Raw genomic sequence first — 21619 nt, 5'->3', positions numbered from 1 at the left:
TACCTATGATCTAATTTTGCAGTTGTCATTTATATTCACAAATGATTACTTACCTCTGATGTCCCAATCCATGTGTGTTATGTAACTGGAGGCGCCCTTGCAGATTCCTACTCGCTTACTGCTCATTACATTGTAGATGTCTACAAAGCTGTCACATGATGCCACCGCTAAGTATTTTCCAGAACCTAAAATGAATTGGAACATAAGACATTTTTCAATGTTTTAAACTTTAGTGGATAAGCTATTACCCTTTAACTTTTTGGATCTCAGTTAAATTCAATTTCCAGCTCTTTCTGAAATAGATGTGGTGATCCACAACCAACTCCTGACAGATTAGCATCTATATCACAAAATAACCAAAAATGTCATAGACCTTGTCTACACTTTTGGTGGTATGTGTAACTACATGTGGCAGGAAAAGGCAGGCTGCATCCACACTCACTGCAGTGCATAACTACATGTGGCAGTGAAAGGCTCCAGATGTTCCCCACTGCTGGAGCCTTTCAATGTGGTGAAGAGAGGCTCTGGCAAGGAGGAGGCAATAAGACCCTACACTGCTAAAAAGAGCAGTGTAGACAGGGCCCCAGAGAGGCACTGCTTGGGCATGTAGAGCACATGTGTAGGGTATATATATCCTGGGGTTCAGGCATGCACTCTGCTTTACTCACCCAATCAGTGCCTCACTGTCTACACCAGTGGTTCTCAACCAGGGGTTCGTATACCCCACGGGATACGCAGAGGTCACCCAGGGGTTACATCAACTCATTTGGATATTTGCCTAGTTTTACAACATGCTATAAAAAAAACACTAGTAATGTCACTACAAATTAAAATTTCATACAGATAATGGCTTGTTTATACTGTTCTATGTACTATACTCTGAAATGTATGTGCAATATTTATATTACAATTGATTTATTTTATAATTTTATTATAAAATGAAAACATAAGCAATTTTTCAGTAATAGTGGGTTAGGGCTTTCCTCCCCCTTGCTTGGTTCTTGTCAAGCAGACAGAAAGCAGAAGACCATAGTCCAAAGTGCAGGCAAAGTGATGTTTATTGGGGTTAATCTAGCAAGCATATCCATAGCTCTGTACACCGCAGAGCTTTCCTTCTTCCCCTCTCCTTTCTTAGCAGGCATAATTATACCTGTAGTGCATGCCCTTGGTCCCACTCCTTACAATTTATGGTCATGTTCCATTTTGGAGGCTCCTGAGTGTGAGGGCTTTGGTACCACCTCTTTTGTACCCCATGGGAGGGGGTAAGCAGTGAAGTTATGTTTCAGCCAGGGTCACCTTTTCTCTGGCTTTTTTAGTATTTTTTTATGCTTTTCCCCCAATCCCATCTTGCCCCTCCTGACTGGTTGCTTGGCCTTGCCTTGTTATAGGAGTCGAGGCAGTCTTCAAGTGTATGCTCGTATATTAAACTCCCACCATACCCAGCAACACTTTAACTCTCTTCCTTATCTCATCTCATTGTGCTATAAACCCCATCTCTTTAGGCAGAAGTAAAAGTGCCTTTGTTGTTTGTTCACACATATTAGTAAGGATATCAAAGTATCAAAAACCAAACTCAAAATTCTATCCCAGGCTAAGAAACAGGCCTATATACTAACACTGTGCTGTGACACTTGTATTTTTATGTCTGATTTTGCAAGCAGTTTTTAAGTGAGGTGAAACTTGAGATACGCAAGACAAATCAGACTCCTGAAAGGGGTACAGTAGTCTGGAAAGGTTGAGAGCCACTGGTCTACACTGCTAGTTATACCCCTCCCATCTGGGTGTGCAGTGTTTGCACTCTGCACCTGGTTGTAAGGCTAAACATACCCATAGTCTGAGACAGACAACCCCTGTATCTTTAAGGAACAATCAGAAGTGAAAACTTGAAAATCCAACCATTCTTTCCTTCACAGAGGATGGCATGTGTAATATTAAGGTTGAAGTAACAGCAGGGCAGTATTTGTGTGATCTTTTGCACCATGTATCTACATCAAGCTTTGTCTATAGGTAACAAGACTGCTTCCACTGAGGTGGTGTTAATGCCTTGGGCTATACATTTGGGTTCCTAAATGGGAGCTGAGCTCTTCCAAAAAGCTGATCCCAATCGGGTGCTGAGCACTTTCAAAAATCTGACCCTAAAGCATTAATGATGCTTCAAATAAATTGCTCTCTTTAGCTATGCGTAAAGTTTCATGAAGATACATAGTGTAAAATGTCACACAGAGACTGCTCTGCAGTGACCTCTACCTAATACAAGTTGCCAGATTTAGCAGCTCTCATTATTTCCAATGGGAGCTAATCACTTGAAAATCTATTCATTACCTTTATGTATCTAAATATGAGCTGAGCTCTTCTGATAATCCTGCACTTAGCCTCCAAAGTGTGATAATGTATCCAAGCAACAAATGGTAATATTAATTCCATTTGCTAAACAATGATAGATATAAAACAGGAGAAAAAACGGTTACCCACCTTTTAGTAACTGTTGTTCTTCGAGATGTGTTGTTCATGTCCATTCAAAGTAGGTGTGCGCGCGCCGCATGCACGCCAGCCGGAAGATTTTCCCCTAGCAGCATCCGTAGGGTTGGCCCCGGCACCCCCTGGATTGGCGCCACTATGGTGCCCTATAAAGGGGCCCACCGACCCTCCACCCCCTCAGTTCCTTCTTGCCGGCACGCCGACAGAGGGGCAGGAGGGTGGGTATTGGAATGGACATGAACAACACATCTCGAAGAACAACAGTTACTAAAAGGTGGGTAACCATTTTTTCTTCGAGTGGTTTTTCATGTCCATTCAAAGTAGGTGACTCACAAGCCTAACCTTAGGTGGCGGGGTTGGAGATCACTGCTGACTGGAGTACTGCACGACCGAAGGCTGCATCATCCCTAGCCTGGTGCGTGATGGCATAGTGTGACGAGAACGTGTGGATGGAGGACCACGTGGCCGCTCTACAAATCTCCTGAGTCGGGATCTGAGCGAGGAACGCCGCAGAGGAGGCCTGCGCCCTAGTGGAGCGGGCCGTGACCGGAGGGACAGGGGCAGGTCGCGATCCACGAAGAGATTCGCTGAGAGGAGACAGGGAGCCCTTTCATCCTATCCGCCACTGCGATGAAAAGCTGAGTTGAGCATCTGAACGGCTTGGTACGCTCGATGTAAAAAGCCAAGGCCCTGCGGACATCCAGGGAATGTGACCTCCGCTCCTCATTGGAAGAGTGTGGTTTCGGATAAAACATCGGGAGAAAAATATCTTGACCCATGTGGAACTGAGAGACGACCTTGGGTAGGAAAGCCGGGTGAGGTCTAAGTTGGACCTTGTCCTTATAGAAGACAGTGTATGGGGGCTCGGATGTTAACGCCCTGAGCGCCGACACCCTCCTGGCCGAGGTGATCGCCACCAGGAAGGCGGTCTTAAACGACAAGTACAACAGGGAGCACGAAGCCAGAGTCTCAAAAGGAGGTCTCGAGAGGGCGGAGAGGACCAGATTCAGGTTCCAAACAGGGGCTGGCTGATGCACATGCGGAAATAGCCTGTCCATACCTTTGAGGAAATGCCCGACCAGCGGGTTCGCAAACACCGAGGTACCCCCCTCTCCTGGATGGAAAGCCGAGATGGCCGCCAAGTGAACACGAATCGAGGAGAGGGAGAGGCCCAGTTGTCTGAGGTGGAGCAAATAGTCTAGGACAATGGGGATTGGGACCCCCAGTGGATTGTGACCTCGCTGACCCGACCATATGGAGAAGTGCTTCCATTTGGCCAGGTAGGTGGCCCTAGTTGATGGTTTCCTACTACCGAGCAGCTCTTGTCTGACCTGCTGGGAGCACTGCATCTCCACTGGGTTCAGCCATGGAGCATCCATGCTGTGAGGTGAAGGGACTCCAGGTTTGGGTGGCGGAGGGAGCCCTGGTCCTGCGTGATCAGGTCCAGGAGCAGGGGCAACGTCAGGGGCGCCTGAACAGACATGTGCAGGAGTGACGTGTACCAATGTTGGCACAGCCACGCCGGAGCTATCAGGATTACCCGTGCGTGGTCCCTGCAAATCTTCAGAATCAGCCTGTGTATCAGGGGGATCGGAGGAAAGGCGTAGAGCAGACCGACCCCCCAAGATTGTAGGAAGGCATCCGACAGAGACCCCTGACTGCGGCCCAGGAGGGAGCAGAACTGTCGGCACTTTCTGTTTTCCCTCAAGGCGAACAGGTCTAACCAGGGAAAGCCCCAGAGCTGGAAAATTGAGCGCACCACGTCCCATCGGAGGGACCACTCATGACCCCAGAACGAGCAGCTGAGGGTGTCTGCCAAACCATTCTGCTCCCCCGGAAGGTAGAACGCCGTCAGGTGGGTAGCACTGTAGACGCAGAAATCCCACAGCACGAGGGCTTCCCTGCACAGGGGAGAGGAGAGTGCACCCCCGTTTGTTGATATAAAAGACTGCCGACGTGTTGTCCGATAGGACTGAAACACATCTGCCGGCCAGGTGGGACTGGAAGGTCAAACAAACTAGGCGAATCACTCTCAGCTCCCTGACATTGATATGCAACTCGAGGTCCTCCGGCGACCACAAGCCCTGTGTCCTGAGATGTCCCAGGTGTGCTCCCCAACCCCGATCCGAGGCATCCGTTACCAGGGAGAGGGAGGGTTGAGGGGCAGCGAAGGGGACACCCATGCACACTTTCTGTGGGTCGAGCCACCACCGCAGCGAGGTTAGCACCAAGTGGGGAATGGACACCACTGAGTCCAAGGGGTCCCTGGCCAGGCGATATACTGTCGCTAACCGGGACTGTAGCGGGCAAAGCCGGAGTCTGGCATGATTTACCACATAGGTGCATGCCGCCATGTGACCCAACAGCCGGAGGCAGACTCGTGCCGTGGTAATCGGGGCGCGGTACAGTCCGAGGATGAGCTCGGAAATCGCACGGAACCTGGATTCCGGCAGGTACGCTCTGACGTGGGTGGAGTCCAGAACTGCTCCTATGAACTCTATTCATTGCATCGGAGACGGGGTGGACTTGGCTTCATTCAAGAGGAGGCCGAGATTGAGAAAGGTCCGCCTGATGAACAACACCTCGGTCTCCACCTGCTCCTTGGAGCGGCCCTTTATGAGCCAGTCGTCCAGGTAGGGGAATACCTGGATGCCCCGCCTGCTCAGGAAGGCCGCCACGACTGCCATGCACTTCGTGAAGACCCTTGGAGCAGCTGACAGGCCGAACGGGAGCACCGTGAACTGCAGATGGGCGTCGGCCACGACAAACCTGAGGTACCGACGGTGTCGGGGAATTATGGCAATGTGGAAATAAGCGTCCTTTAAGTTGAGGGCAGCATACCAATCTCCTGGATCCAGGGAGGGAATAATCGAGGACAGGGAGACCATGCGGAACTTGAGCTTTCGTACAAACTTGTTCAGCCGCCGCAAGTCTAGGATGGGTCTCAGGCCCCCTTTCGCCTTTGGTATTAGGACATACCAGGAGTAGAAGCCTTTGCCCCTGAGCTCCCGAGGGACTTCCTCCGCCGCCCCTGCCTCCATGAGGGACTTCACTTCTTGACTTAGAAGTTGCTCGTGAGATGGGTCCCTGAAGAGGGATGGGGAGGGGGGCTGGTGGGGCGGGAGGGAGGAGAACTGGATAGAATATCCCCTCTCTACCGTGCGGAGCACCCAGCTGTCCGACGTGATTTGGGACCAGGCACGGTAGAAGGGGGACAGATGTGACCCAAAGGTAGGGGTAGAAGGATCCAGAGTCTTGACAGGTAGGTCGCCCTCGACCGTACCATCAAACAGGGGGTGTAGGCCCCGATAGCGGTCTCGATTGACCGGACGCCTGGCCGGAGGGGTGGCATTGGTGATGCCTCCTGCCATTTCTGCCCCGCCTGCGCCCCAGCTCCTGGCGAGTCTGAGGCTGGTAGGGGTGTGGGGCCGTCTGCGGCCTAAACTGCCTGTGCTGGGTCACAGGGGTATGCAAGCCCAGCGAGCGAAGCGTGGCCCGCGAGTCCTTTAGGCTATGCAGACGCTTGTCCGTCTTTTCTGAAAACAACATCTGCCCCTCGAAGGGGAGGTCTTGAATGGTCTGCTGGACCTCATAGGACAGGCCCAAGAACTGGAGCCAGGCTCCCCGCCGCATGACCAGGCCCGTGGCCAGAGTGCACGAGGCTGAGTCCACCGCATCTAGGGCAGCCTGGAGAGAGGCTTGGGAGATCAGCTTCCCCTCCTCCACCAGGGCCGAAAACTCTGACCTCAAGTCCTACGGAAGGAGCTCTGTAAACTTCGACATGGCTGAACACGTGTTATGACCATATCGGCTTACAATTGCCTGTTGGTTGGCAATGTGGAGTTGTAGGCCTGCTGTGGAGTACACTTTTCTGCCAAAGAGGTCGAGTCTTTTAGCGTCCCTGCTCTTTGGTGTTGACCCCTGAAACCCTTGACGCTCCCATTGGTTGGCCGCATCCACCACCAGGGAGTCTGGGGGGGAGGGGTATACAAGTGTTCGTCCCCTCTAAAGGGCTCCGTTCTCTTGGCAGTAGGGGCCAGGGAGGCTGGCGTTTGCCATAAGGTGTGGGACGTATCCACTATGGTCTTTATCAGCGGGACAGCCACCCTGGATGGCCCTGAGGGAGCCAGGATGTCTACTACAGGGTCCGCGTCTACCTCGATTTCCTCAGCTTGGATTGCAAGGCTCTGAGCTGCTCACCGGAGCAGTTGTTGGAGGATTCGAGTGTCCTTCAGGGCCGGTGCCGCAGCCGTGCCCGAGACCGCTTCATCCGGGAAGGAAGACAAGGAAATTACGTGGATCGGCCCTTCCTCCGGTGCGTGCAGTCCTTCGGGGTCCTGTGGCACATGGTACTGAGGTTGCGGGGCCAGTTCCGATTCTAAATGCGGCACCGTGACCGGTACCGGGGTTGCCAGTGAGCGGCTTGGCGTATCTGGCGGTGGCTGCTGAGCCCGAACTGTAGCCACTGCTGGTGTCGAACTTGGATATGGCACACCCCTGCCCGGCGACGGTGCCGGTGGAGGAGGCAGCTGCGCCGGGGCCACCGACGCCGAGGAGACCGAGGCCGACCTTGATCGAGGACCAAACGCCTGGCCTACTGACTGGTGCTATGCCCAGGGGGTCCAAAACGGCCACTGCGAGGGCAGATGCCATTGCTGCTGACACTGTGGGTAACGCTGGTGGCTCGCCCCCGAAACCGATCTTCTGCTCCGCAACTGGCTGAAGCGGTAGGAGTCTGCCTCTGAGTCTGAAGTCTCTGAATACGAGGACCTGGGGGGAGCAGCACCCGGTGCCATTGGAGAGCGGTGCTGAGGCAGCGGGGAGCCTCTCATCTGGTCCGGAGCTGCCTTAGCGGCGCGGTGCGGGGAGGGAGGCGACAGCATGGCCGGCTTGCTCCTCGATTGTACTGGGGGACGGGCCGTGGTAGGCAACTCCCTACGGTGCGGGGAGGCCGGCGCCGGGAGTCCCATCAAGTCTGAGGCCTCGAACGCCTCCAGTGTCGAAGGGAGGCGCAAGTCTCCGCTGAGGTCCGGGGATCTAGGCCGGTCCGGACTCGACCGCCCTCTCTGCAACCGCCCTCTCTGTAGCCCAGCCTGTCCGCTTGCACCCGCGGACGGCGTCAGCCTCAGGTCCTGGTGGGGTGACCGTTCCCTCACTGGCTTTCTCTTCTTAGCGGGCACCGGCGACGGTGAGTGGTGCCGCACTGAGGCCGACTTCCAACGACCCGACTCCGTCCGGTGCCGAATTTTAGACGACTTGGGCTGGGCCCTAAGTCCTGATGCCGGTGCCGGGGCGCTCCGCACCAAGGAAGACGTGCTGGGCACCGCCTCGGACGGTTCCGGGCCCGAGGGTGGCCGCAGGGCAGCCTCCATCAGGAGGACTCTAAGTCTTTGAGCTCTGTCTTTGAGAGTTCTCGGGCGGAAGCCTCTGCAGATAGAGCACTGGTCCTTTTGGTGGCTCTCTCCGAGGCACCTCAAACAAGCAGAGTGCGGGTCACTCTTGGGCATGAATTTCCCGCAGTCCTTGCAGAGTTTAAACCCGGGGGACCCGGGCATGCCCCAGCGAGCGACGAAAACTTGGGGGGGACCTCCCAACTACCAAGAACTATATACAATGACCTAAATAAACTAACTATAACGAAACTATATACACGGACCACACAGAAGGATAGGACACTGCTAACTTGCTATTGCAAGAGAAGTTCCAGCTAGCCATCACCGGCGGTAAGAAGGAATTGAGGGGGTGGAAGGTCGGCGGGCCCCTTTATAGGGCGCCCTAGTGGCGCCACTCCAGGGGGCGCCAGGGCTGACCCTACGGACGCTGCTAGGGGAAAATCTTCTGGCTGGCGTGCACACGGCACGTGCACACCTACTTTGAATGGACATGAACAACCACTCGAAGAAGAACAAATCTTCATTTTTCCGTTCTTTTGAAGGAGATCCAGAAGGTCCACAAGAGATGAAGAATAAGATTTATGTCCATTTGTTTCTTTCAAATTTCCATAGAGTGCATAAAGAAAGGAACATTATCAAGGTTTTACATCTGAAAAATGACCTTCCTTTAACACATTCTAACAATTGATTTGATACAATTATGGAGAAACACAAGTGTCTTCTCAGTGAGGAAACCAAAAATCCCAGTATGCATGCTTATATTTTACCACAGATATGAAGTTCAACCAAGTTGGATTTGATAATTATCACCTTAATGGATCACTCACCAGGAGAAAATCTAATCTCTGAAATAACATCCTTCCTGTGGTGGAAGGAGACTAGATCCTCCAGAGTGTCTGCATTCACCATCAAGAAACTTCCATCATTGAGACCTACAGCCAATGCCTTTCCATCAGGAGAAAAGCAGCAACATCTGCCCCCTGGAAGAGACACAGGAGCTATTTACTTATTCTTTCATTAAATATTCTCCATTTCTGGTTTACCTATTTGTCCAAAAGTTAGGAAAGATTAGTCCTGCAGTCCTATGTAAACCACACTTTTTTTCCCCGAGAAAGAATTCCAAGAGATAATACAGACCCGCTTCCATGAAAGTACACAGATTCTGTTACTGGATAAGCAGAGGTATGACTTCACATTTATTTGTATAATTTGAATTTTTTTACTGGTATTATTATTTATTTTACATTTGTGATCAGGGTAAAGATGAATATTGTTTTACATATTTCTGTGTTGCTCACCACGATGGCAATCGGTGCCAGTTGTTTGCTACAATGTGCTCTCCTCATACGAAGCGTACAGCAAGGTTCATCATATGCGATCAGTTACAGTATATTTTCATCTGTCAATATGGAGTTTGACTATGCAGCATAATGCTGAACACTATATACTTAGCCCTTTCTTTCCTTCTCTTCAGATTTCACAGAATCTTCTTCTAACATTTCTAAAATGTGCTACTCTTCCTCTAATTTCACTGCTCAACCCCTGGGGTATGTCAGAGTTCTCTTTCCTGGACTACTGCATCTGGCCTGATCTCTTCCTTTCTGGCTCCCACCACTTCTGTCTGTAGAAAATTCAGCAGCTAAAGTATTCTTCCTTTCCCATCACTTCCTCTGCATCAAATCTGGATTCTTCCTTTTTGCTTCTTTTGAACCATTGTTCTTCTAGCTTTGTCGCTCATGTCCATTCCATACCCAGTGTATGTGCACCGCGTGCACTGATGCCAGAAATTTTTCCATTAGCAGTATCTGTTGGGTCGGCTCTAGTGCCCTCTGGAGCTGTGTTTGTGCACCCTCTCAGTTCCAGGAGTAAGAAGGTGGGTCATGGAATGGACATGAGCAACACATCTTGAACAGTTTTGAAAGATTATTAACCATTTTTTTTCAAGTTCTTGCTCACATCCATTCCATGCTAGTTGGTTCATAAGCAGTACCCCAGGAGGTAGGCTTGGAGTTCATGGATGTGCTGACTGCAAAACTGCTTTCCCAAAACTGGCAGTTTCTTGGGCCTTTTGATGGGGTAAACTCATTCCGCACTGGATGGGGAAGAGTTAACTCCTCACTCTGGGCAGAGGAAGCCATGCCCCCCTGTATCCCTACTGGGCATGCTCCAGGTGTAACACCACTATAAGAGGGGACAGCCCAGCTCAGTCTGGGTTAACCACCAGAGAGGAAGGACACTCCTTGCCAGCTGCTGCCCAGGAACCACTAGAGCTCCAGAATGCGGAAGTCAGAGGAGCCGAGGCCCCAGCAGACGCCCAGCTACCTGTGGATGCCCAAGGGAGGTCTGAGCTACAGGGAGTTGCACAGGCTGAGGAACTCAGAGACCCCAAAGACGTGCAGATCGCCACCAGGAATAACACAGTAGGAAGTAGCCTGGGAGGGGACTAGCCATTGTCCCAGTGATGCTCAGTGTGTTGCGAACAGATCCCTGCTGACCCAGTGGCGGACACAATTGACACTGACAGAGCCCTGGGCTGGGATCCAGTAGAGCAGAGAGGGTCTGGGTCCCTCTACCTGGCCGCCACCCATTCCCCCGGGGTGATGGCCCACACCCCCCAACTGGCTGTTAGGCCATATAGCCCCACCTAGAGGACAACTCTATTGACTCCAGCCACTAGGCCATACAGCCCTACCTGGAGGGCAACTCTACTGACTGACTGCCAGGCCTTATTGCTCTGCGTCATGAACCTGGGGTATCTCTATTGACTTTGGCCACCAGGCCTTACTGCCTGGAGGGTAGCTCTATTGACTCTGATTGCTAGGCCATACATCCCCACCCAGAGGACAACTCTATTGACTCTGGCCACCAGGCCTTATTGCCCTGAACGTGGGGTATCTCTGTTGACTCTGACTGCTAGGCCTTGCTGCCCGGCGGCTTCTGGCCATCAGGCCTTACTGCCCTGCAAACCTGGACTATCTCTATGGACTCTGCCCACTAGGGATCAGGGCGATTACATAGACTCTGGCCATTGGGCCGTAGAGCCCTGCAGATCAGGGCAACTCTATGGACTTTAGCCCTTAGGTCTCACGGCCTAGAGACAGAGGCCAGCTCAAAGGATGAGGTGAACTCACCCGGCACTGGACGGGGTCTCCCCACCCCATCACAGGCCTATTGGGTGATGGCATATTGGGATGCCTAGGCATGAAACAATGACCAGGTTGCAGCTCTGCAGATGTCCTGGATTGATACCTAGGCAAAGAAGGCTGCTGATGAAGCCGAGGCTCTTGTGCAATGAGCAGTCATGATGGATGGAGGCTGGACATTCATGTGTTCATAGCAAACCCTAATACAGGCAGTTATTCAGGATGAGAGTCTTTGGGTTGACACAGGTAGCCCTTTCAACTTTTTCGGTATTGCTACAAAGAGTTGCATAGATTTGCAGAAGGGCTTAGTTCTCTCAATATAAAAGATGAGGGCTCACCTAATGTTCAATGTATAAAGCTGTTGTTCCTCAGAGCTTTTGTGAGGTTTTGGGAAGAAGACAGGTAGAAAAATGACCTGATTGTTGTGTAATTGTGGCATCACCTTTGGAAGAAAGACCAGATGGGGGCACAGGTGTCCTGGAAGAACACTGTGTAATGTGGCTCTGACATAAGGGCCCTGATCTCAGAGACCCTTCTGGCCAAGGTAATTGCCATCAAGAAGGCTACCTTCCAGGAGAGAAGTAGTAGGGAGCATGATGCTAATGGCTTGAATACTAATCTGCCATTCACTGTGGGGGAGGGAGTGGAAGGCTCAGACGGCTGCCAGATGAACCATAATAGAGGAGTGCCAGACCTTGCCGCTTTAGGTGGAGCAAATAATCCAGGATAGAGTGAAGAGAGGATCCAGATGGAGAGAGATCCTGTTCAAAGGCCCAACAAGTGAAACATTTCCACTTGGCCAAGTATGCACCCTGTCATAAACAGATAGTTAAGGGTTAATGCCTCTTTTACCTGTAAAGGGCTAAGAAGTTCACCTAGCCTAGCTGACACCTGACCAGAGGAACCAATGGGGGAACAAGATGTTTCAAAAGGAAGGAGGGAAGTTTCCTTTGTTTAGTCAGTTTCAGTTTCAGCTGGAGTGAAAAAGATCAAGGAACCAGCCTCTTATCAGAGTAAGTTTTAGAAAGGAATAAATAAGTTTATGTTTATTTCTTTGTAACCTGTCTTGTGCAATTAGAGGAAGAATCAAATTGGGTATTTGGGTATTTTTTTGGTGTAACTAAGGTTTTGCCCAGGGGAAGATCCTCTGTGTTTGGAATCTGTTGTCTGTGAGAGTAGCTGGTATGCTAATCTCTCCCAGAGTGTTTTCTTTTACCTTTCTTTTCTTTAATTAAAAGCCTTCTTTTTAAAAACCTGACTGATTTTTCCTTGTTTTAAGATCCAAGGGGATTATATCTGGACTCACCAGGAATTGGTGGGGGGAAAGGAGGGGGGATGGTTAAATTCTCCTTGTTTTAAGATCCAAGGGATTTGGATCAGTGTCCACCAGGAAATTGGTGGAGGAGTCTCTCAAGGCTACCCAGGGAAGGGAGTGCTTGGGGGTGGTGGCAGCCAGACCAGATCTAAGCTGTTAATTGAGCTTAGAGCTTCTCATGCAGGTCCCCCACATCTGTACCCTAAAGTTCAGAGTGGGGAATGAACCTTGACACACCCTTAGTGGAAGGCCGCCTACTACCTAACAAGATCTGTCAAACCTCTTCTGAGCACGCCTTTTCTTCAGTGTTCAGCCATGCAGCATCCATGTAGTTAGGTGCAGGGAGGTGAGGTTCAGGTGAAGCTACCGGCCATGGTCTTGTGAAATCAAGTCTGGGCAGAGTGGGAGCACAAGTAGAGCTGCCACTGAGGTCCAGAAGTGTCCTGAACTAATGCTAGAACTGTGGCCATGCCATCAGGATAACCCTTGCCTTGTCCCATTTGATTTTTAGGAGAACCTTATGAAAAAAGGGGATCAGTGAAAAGACATACAATAGGTGGTCTGCCCATGAGAGCAGGAAAGCATCGGAGAGGGAGCCCAGGCTCTGCCCACAAAGTGAAAAGGACTGATGGCATTTCCTGTTCTGCCTGGTGGTCCACCTGGGGAGGCCCCCACCTCTGGAAGATGACATTGACAACGTCTGAGTGAAGAGACCACTTGTGGTGAGAGGAGAAGGACTTTCTGAGGTGATCTGCCAACACATTCCAGGCTCCCAGGAGGTAAGATGCTTTGAGATGAATGGAGTGTCTTGTACAAAAGTCCAATACAGCAACAGCCTCCTGACAAAAGGGTGGAGGATTGGATCCCTCCTTGCTTTTTGATATAGAACATGGCTGCTGTATTGTCTGTCAGAACTTGAACCACCTTGTCTGAGACCCAGGGAAGAAACGCTTGGCAAGCCAGGCACACCGCTCTGAGCCCCCTAACATTTATGTGCAGGGAGTGTTCTTCTCAGGACCAGAGGCCCTGAGTCCTGAGGTTGTTGCAGTGGACTCCCCACCCTAGATCTGACACATCCAAGTCTAAAGACACCGATGGCTGCAGGGCCACAAATGGCACCCCCATCATTATCAACCTTAGCTCCTTCCACCAGCTCAGGGAGGCAAGGACCGAGGGAAGAATCAAAAGACTGAGTTCAAATGATACTTGAGGAGTATACTGACGCTAGCCACATCTGTAGGAGACTGGGGTGCAGTCTTGCATCTTGAACCACATAAGTGCAAGCCACCATGTGGCCCAGTAGCTTGAGGCACACTTGAGCTGTCATGATTGGGTGGGCCATGATCTTTGTTCATATCAGGTTTGCCATTGTCTGGAACTGAGCCTCTGGCAAGAAGGTGCTGGCCTGGGTCGAGTCGAGCACAGCCCCAGTAAATTCTATTTCTGAAATGGGAGAATTGTTGATTTTTGCTTGTTTATCAGCAGGCCCAGGACCCTCAACATGCTTCAGACTGTGTTGATGCTGTCTTGCACTTGAGCCTGCAACCAACCTTGGATCAGCCAGTAGTAGAGGTATGAGTAAACCTGAACGCCTCGCTGCCTAAGGAAGGCTGCTACAACTGCCATACACTTTGTAAAAACCCTTGGCGCTGCTGATAGGCCAAAGGAAAGGGTAGTGAATTGGTAATGGCAATAACCCACTACAAACCTGAAATCTTCCGTGGCCATGGAAGACAGAAATGTGAAATTATGCATCCTTTAAGTTGAAGGTGGCGTATCAATCTCCTGGGGCCAGGGAGGGAATGATGGAACCCAGGAAGATCATGCAAAACCTCAGTTTCCTGAAATATCTCTGGAGGTGATGCAGGTCCAGGATGGGCCAGAGCCCCCCTTTTGCCTTTGGGATTAGGAAATACCAGGCATAAAACCCCTTCCCTCTCAAGTCATGAGAAACTTCCTCCACAGCCCCCATATGTAGGAAGGATTGCACCTCTTGGACAAGCAGCTGCTCATAAGAAGGGTCCTTGAAGAGGGATGGGGGATGGGCAGCAGGAGGGAGAGTTGTATAAAAACTGAAGGGTACATCGGATTGTCACTGTGCTCAGGACCCATCAGTCTGATGTTATGGATGCCCAAGCTGGGCTGAAGAGTGACAGATGGTCAAAAAATGAAAGAGGGACAGATCTGAAATGGCAACTGGTACAGCGCCCTCTGACATAGCTTCAAAAAGTCTGCTTGGGCTTGCCGGAGTATCTCTGGGGCCCTGAGAAGCTAAAGTAGACGGGGTGGTTGGCGCCGCTTAAAACCTCTGCCTTTTCTCTTGTAGGGCTCCTGTCTTGGAGGTCCTGAGAACCAAGGAAGCTGCTGGGGCCTGAAGTGTTTTCTAGAGGCAGATAGAGCATACAGGCGTAAGGATCATAGTGCAGCCTTTGAGTCTTTCAGTCCGTGAAGTCTCATGTCCATCTGCCCCGAGAAAAGAGAGGAGCCTTCAAATGGGAGGTCCTGCATAGACTTTTGGACTTGTTGGAAAAGACAGAGGACTGGAGCCAGGAACAGCACCTCATGGTGACCACAGAGGCTACTGTCTGGACCGCTGAGTCGGCAGCATCCAGAGCCGCATGGAGAGAGGTCTTAGCCATATTCTTACCCTCCTCTAGGAGGACTGCAAACTCCTGCCTTGCCTCTTGAGGCAAGGAGTCTTTGAACTTAGTCAGGGAGTCCCACAGATTAAAATTGTATCTCCCCAGAAGAGCCTGCTGATTGGCAATACACAACTGGAAGCTACATGTGGACTAAACCTTTCTTCCAGAAAGGTCCAGTTTCTTAGCATCCTTTTATTTTGGGGTAGCACTCGACTGGCCCTGCCTGTCCCTTTTGTTCACTTCCGACACCACCAGGGACCCTGGGGGAGGGTGTGAGTATAGATATTGAGAAGCTGCTTGCTGGCACATAATAGATGCTGCTTCTCTGCCCCTTTTGAAGTGGGGGCCAGAGAAGAAGGAATCTGCCATAGGGCTTTGTCTGGTCCCATCTTTGCCTCATTGATGGGTAGGGCTAGTTTGATATCCTGGCTGCATCCACTAAGGCTGTGTGATGTCTCTTGAGCTCCTTGAGCTCCAAGACCAGGTCTGAAGTGACCTGCTTCAGAAGGTCCTGAAATCATCCTGGGGAAGTAGTCTGCTGGGACCTGCAACAGCGTCATCTGGGGAGGATGAGGGGGAGGCTTTCATTGAAGGAGGGACTCCTTACTCTCCTTCTGCCTCGACTATACCTACGGGGCTTTGGTACTGGGATCGGTGCTGGAGTCTGGATCTGATGCTGAGCAGGAAGGAGCAGTAGCCTGCCTCCAAGAGGCCACCAAGTAGGAGCAGTGGGAGTCAGGCCCTGGTTCTAGGGGAAACTCCCAGGGGTTCCAGTAGAGCCACTACATCGGCCAGTGGCCCGTTAGCCAGACACGCACCTGGGGACCAGCAGTAAAGCTTGGTGGGGTGTAGGCTGGGTACCGATGTTGGGCTTTTCTCAGTACATAGGGCTCCTCTTCAGAATCTGAAGAGGATTCCTCTGTCGGCGACCAGGGTGGAGCAGTACCCACTTGTGCGGCCATATGGTGCAGGGGCTCTGGGGACCAGTGGTGTGCCAGGGAGCAGGACGCTGGGATCAGGTAGGGCTTGCCCCTGGATGATGTTGGGGGACCCAGTGCCAGGAAGGCACCTGATGTACCTTGTTCCCTCCTGCTTCCGGAGGCCAGAGCTGGTAGGTTCCCCAGTGGGGCTGGAGGGACCAGAACAGAGAGAAGGTCCCTACCTGCCTGATAAACCTCCAGGGTTGATGGCACCATCAGTCCACTGGTACCATGGTGACTCCCTGGTGTCAGCAGAGGGTCCTTCATCAGCCTCAATTCCCTTGATGGAGTTGACGGTGCTGACGCAGGTCCAGGGGTAGAACAACGGCCTGGCATGGGTCTCACTCCCTCTCCCCACTTTTCTCTCTTTTGTACCGGCAAGTGCCCTCTCTTGCTGTGCTGCTTTTTGGGTTTCTTCTGTGGCACCGGGGATGGAGAATAGTGCTGGGAAGAGCTTGGTGCCAGGAGACAGGTTTGAGGGTGGCTTTCATGAGGATAGCCTTTAGTCTGATGTCTCAGTCCTTCTTGGTACAGGGTCTGGAGTCTTGACATATTTTGCACTTGTCCTTAACATGAGTTTCCCCAAAACTCTTTAAATAACTCAAGTGCGGGTCACTTACTGGCACAGGTTTGGCATAAGGCTTGAAGCCTGGGTACCAGAGCATGCCCGGCCCCTGGAGTGAAAAGTCCTTTGATTATAAGAACTATATATACTAGCTATATACACCACCCCAACTTGCAAAAGACTATACACACTAAACCAGGGGTCAGCAACCTTCAGCATGGGGCCCATGAGGGTAATCCACAGTCGGGCTACAAGACATTTTGTTTATGTTCACCATCCGCAGGCACAGCCCCCTGAAGCTCCCAGTGACCGCAGTTCGCCGTTCCCAGCCAATGGAAGTTGCGGGAAGCGGCAGCCAGCATGTCCCTAAGGCCCACGGTCCTATAGTATTAACTATAGTATAATCCTATAGCCTGCTTCTTGTCCCCACTCTGTACCTATTCCCCCACCAGCAGCATGTCTCTCTCTACTTAGTTCCTATTCCTCCCTCATACAGCCAGTCTCTGTCCCCACAGACCCTCCTCCTATCCTCTGCAGCCTGACTCTACCTTCCCACCCTACTTCTCGCTCCCACAGCCTATCTCTGTCCCTCTTCCCATTTCCACAGGCCACAGACTGCCTCTCCCACTCCATCCCTCACCCCTCTGCATTCCCAGCTGATTCCTTCTCCTTCGCCATACTAGGGGAATGATCTCACTTCTGATGCCTGGCACTACAGTGGTCCCTACTGGCTGGGAGGAGTACTCACAAGGGCACATCTACTCAGCTCCTACAGCCCTGAAATGGAGCGCACCCAGTATAGGCATAATCTTCAGGGAATTTAGTTGCTAAACATTAACCAATATCTACTCAGCATGTGCGAACTGTAATTTTCAGAAGTTTGTTACTCTGCCAAGTTTTGATGGATTTTTACAGGAAGCGCACATCCTGACACAAAGGCAACACTCCTGATAAATTTCATGTGCCTATTCTAAAGCACAGAGGTGCTGCAGCTTCTCAAGGAAACACAAAGTTTTTTAACATGAGTAAAACAATGTATTCCTCTACCATGTTCTAGGAAACACAAGAATCATTTTTGATGAATCTTTACAAAACAAATTCAGCCTGAGGCATACACCTGGCATGGAAAATTTCAGCCTAAACTGTTAAACATTAGGAAAGTTATACGCAATTGAAAACAAAGTCTTATAATGGCAACCTTAACTATAGGATTCACTACCATCTCCACCTATAATCAAGACTTTTTTTCTCTGTTCACGCACACAAAACTCAACTAGGCCCTCATCCCTACCTGTTTTGACTCTGACAACTTCTTCCTCACTGGCCTTGTTGAAACCCACACACCATTTATTCAATAAGTAGTTGCTAAGACTATCAGTCTTGCCTATTCTTCCCACATCACTCCCCTCTTTAAATCCCTTTACTAGGTCTCTCTTCTGCTGTATCAAATTCAAACTTCTTGCTCCCACATTTAAAATCCTACAGCTCTGCCTCTCCTTGTATCATCCTCCCCTTCCTTGCTCCACCTGCTTGTCTGGTTTTGCCACAAGAGTCTTCATTCCTTCTGCCACACCATCCCTTACATATGCAACAACCTCCCTGAACTAGTCTGTAAATCTACTATACCTATCCCCCTTTATGTTGTTAACCATATTCTCCCTGTACTTCCCTCCTATTGTTTATTACCGTCACTTATTGCATCTGGTGTTAAAATTAGATTATAAACTCTTCTAGGCAAATGTGTCTTTCACAGTGTCTAGGACAGGGGTCGGCAACCGGTGGCTTTCGGCTCGCCAGGCAGGAAGCCGCGGCCAGAACATCCCTCGGCTCGCACCGCTTCCTGCCTCCCGCATTGGCCTGGGACCGCGAACCGCGGCCAGTGGGAGCCGCAATCGGCCGAACTTGCCGACGCGGCAGATAAACAAACCGGGCCGGCCCGCCAGGGTGCTTACCCTGGCGAGCCGCGAGCCACCGGTTGCCGACCCCTGGTCTAGGACATTGGAGCCCCTCTCCAGATTAGGGCCTTTGGGTACTTCCACAATATAATTAATTAGGAATTTTCTTCTTCTTCTTAATAATAATAATTGATGATAGTAATAACAACCACCTTTCAGAGAGCTATCATGATATTTTCTGTCAGCTTCTGATACTTCCTGGCAGATCATCTCCCCAGTTTTAATCCCAAAACAAAAAATCCACACAAAATTATATAACATCATGATCATGTCAAATAACAAAAAAGGACCTTCAGCATCAATGTTGTGATTTCATCTGAAAATACTCATGAGCTAAAATTTTATAGTATATATACGATACATAAAATCAACCATTGTTTAAAAATGCCTCCAATACTAGATAAAAGGTGCTGGGTTTAATGCTGGGGCTTCATCCTTTATTTTAAATTTTCTGGCTTTTAATTGTTAACAGTCTTATGAAACACTATTACATTTAAATATTTCTTGCAGCTTTTATCTGTTGAGTCAGTAACGTCTTGTCACAGAAATTGTTTGAACTAGAGAAAACTTTATATTTTCACATTTTGTCTTTGCAAGATTTAGAATGCTAATTTGTGTTAACTTAATTCAATTACAATCTCTTTTCATACTAGCATCTTACCCTTTTTCAATTTGCGAACAGCTAACATACAATGGCTAGGAGATAGATCCCATATTCTTAAGGTTTTGTCATCACTTACAGTGGCACAAATAGGTAAATGAGGATGGGTGGCTAGACCCCAAACTTCCCCTTCCATGTGACCCTGTAAAAAAAAAAAATCTATCAGGTAATTTTATTTCCAAAACTGTAAGGGGAGAAAAAAAAAGGACGCTACAAAACTATACTGAGAACGTGGAAATCTTTGTTGGATGATAAAGAAAACTTCCTAATGAAAACACTCTTGGTTCAGTAATCAGCACAGAATATCTTAAAAATAAAAAGCTTCTAAGTAAAATGTAATATAAAATTAAAGTAAATTATATCTGAGAAAATTGCCCTAATGATCTGATTCACTAAATTATCTAATTTATAGAATCTTTTTGTTAACCTAACAATGAAGGCCCAAATTGTCACTGGACTATTCATGTGAATAATTATGACCCAATTTGAGTTAGGAATTCACAGTCTGGCCATAAATGTGCATTCTATTACAAAGAAAAAGCCCAATTTGTAAAAAAGTATTTATAAACTTCCTTTTATAATCCTTCAAAATATACATTCATTATTTTAAGTTTGTGCTTAAGATAAAAACATACTATAAACAAAATATTAGCATATCTTTTGAGCCAGGCTCTGCTAAAGATATAGATATATATATAGATATAGATAGATAGATATAGACATATATCTCTTTTGATTTAGGATCTAGTATGCGTGCGTGCGTTTTAAAAATCTGTTGTTCATGCATTGTTGCGCTGTAATAGCTCTTCATATACATTGATTAAATATGCATCTTACATATATATGAACAGAAAAGAACAAAGCCACAAGAATGATTCAAGATCTGGAAAACTCATGTTACAATCAGAGACCTAGGAAGCTCAGCCTGTTTAGGATATCAAAGAGAAGGCTAACAAGTGACTTATCATGGTTTATAGGTACCTACAAAGGGAGAAGATATCTGATTGCACTGGGCTCTTCAATCTAACAAAGCCATAACAAGATCCAATGGCTGGGAGCTGAAGCTACACCAATTCAAACTGGAAATAAGGCACTGTGTTTTAAACAGTGAGGTAATTAACCATTGGAACAACTTACCAAAGGGATGTAGTGGATTCGCCATCACTTGAAGTCTTTAAATCAAGAGTAGATGTATTTCTAAAATATATGTTCTAGTTCACTGGTTTTCAACCTTTTTTCATTTGTGGACCTCTAAAAAATTTCAAATGGAGGTGCAGACCCCTTTGGAAATCTTAGTTATAGTATGCAGACCCCCAAGGGTCCACAGACCACAGGCTGAAAACCATTGCTCTAGTTAAACCAGAAATTATGGACATGATGCAGGAATTACTGGGTGAAATTCTAGGGCCTGTGTTTTGCAAAAGGTCAAACTAGATTATCGTAATGGTCTCTTCTCTTTTAAAATCTCTGAATTTAAAATAGTTTTCAGACTTCATTAATAGTTAGAATGTTTATTATTTTATTTTACTTCTGTTTGAAGTATAATCATATACTTATGATAGAAACTTACAAAGCCCAGCAGATTCTGGGAAGGAAGTGGGGGTGGGGGGAAAGAATATATGGGTAATAATGATGGGGTATCTTGACCCCACACCAGGGAACCAAGGGTTATCGAGCAGCTGCTGGGCATGCTCACAGCGGAGAAAGCGCTCCAAAGGAAGCAACTCAGCTCAGTCAGTGCAGACTGAGCAAAGGAGCAATCTTATGCTGGTAACCCCTGGAGAGAGGCTGCAGGAGCGCCGCACTGCCTGGACCAGACCCCGCAGAAGAGCCACTGAAGGCCCCTGTGGAGACCAGGAACAGAGGGCTGGAACTGAACGACAAAGACTCTGGTGAGAACCCCCCAACCTGTGAGTTCATAAGATGACACCTTTTGTGACTTTGGAGGGGGCTGAGAATGCAGTAGGAAGTAACCCAGTGAAGAGGCTTGGTGGCATCTGCCCCCCAGGCTGCATATCTGACCAACCTGTCACAGGCTCTGGGCTGGAAACTGGTAGAGCAGGGAGGGCTCAGGTTCCCCTACCACTGGCTGCAGAGTCTCGCTGCTGGGTGACATAGCTACAGATTCTCGCCACGGGCTCAGATGTTGAACACCCTGACAGTAATATTTTAAAATGTACCTGAACCAGCAGAGTTATTGGTCCACTTTTATCCACCTCCAGTATTTCCCCATTCTTTGTGCCCACTAAAATATGACCATGTCCTAACGATATGGCACGTATAGAAGGGTTGTCTTCTAAGAGGAGACCTAAAACATTAAATTTTTAAAGGTGTGAGTTTAATTTCAGAAGTATATACATTACACCCACATTTTACCAGATCAAATTCAACAGAAAAGAAGTCCTAGCATTTTCCTGCATACAAAATTGGCTACAGATGTGGAGCTTTAGCACATATTAGCTAATTTTTAAACGTGCTCTGTATCAT

General features: G+C 49.0%; 1 protein-coding gene across 3 annotated transcripts in view; it reads right to left on the bottom strand.

Annotated features, from left to right (window-relative positions):
• Positions 1-21619, bottom strand: part of EML5 (EMAP like 5) — a 337324-nt gene that overhangs the window by 84827 nt on the left and 230878 nt on the right. For all 3 annotated transcript variants that reach the window (XM_045015105.1, XM_045015106.1, XM_045015108.1), the window contains 4 exons: positions 21313-21440; positions 19133-19274; positions 8699-8851; positions 54-185 (listed from right to left, as the gene is read on the bottom strand). In XM_045015105.1, the coding sequence (XP_044871040.1) occupies positions 54-185; positions 8699-8851; positions 19133-19274; positions 21313-21440 (555 nt within the window). The remainder of the gene's footprint in view (positions 1-53; positions 186-8698; positions 8852-19132; positions 19275-21312; positions 21441-21619) is intronic.

This window comes from Mauremys mutica, chromosome 4, assembly GCF_020497125.1.
Source record: "Mauremys mutica isolate MM-2020 ecotype Southern chromosome 4, ASM2049712v1, whole genome shotgun sequence".
In the NCBI taxonomy this organism is placed as follows: domain Eukaryota; kingdom Metazoa; phylum Chordata; order Testudines; family Geoemydidae; genus Mauremys; species Mauremys mutica.
This window is presented reverse-complemented; position numbering and strand designations above follow the sequence as displayed.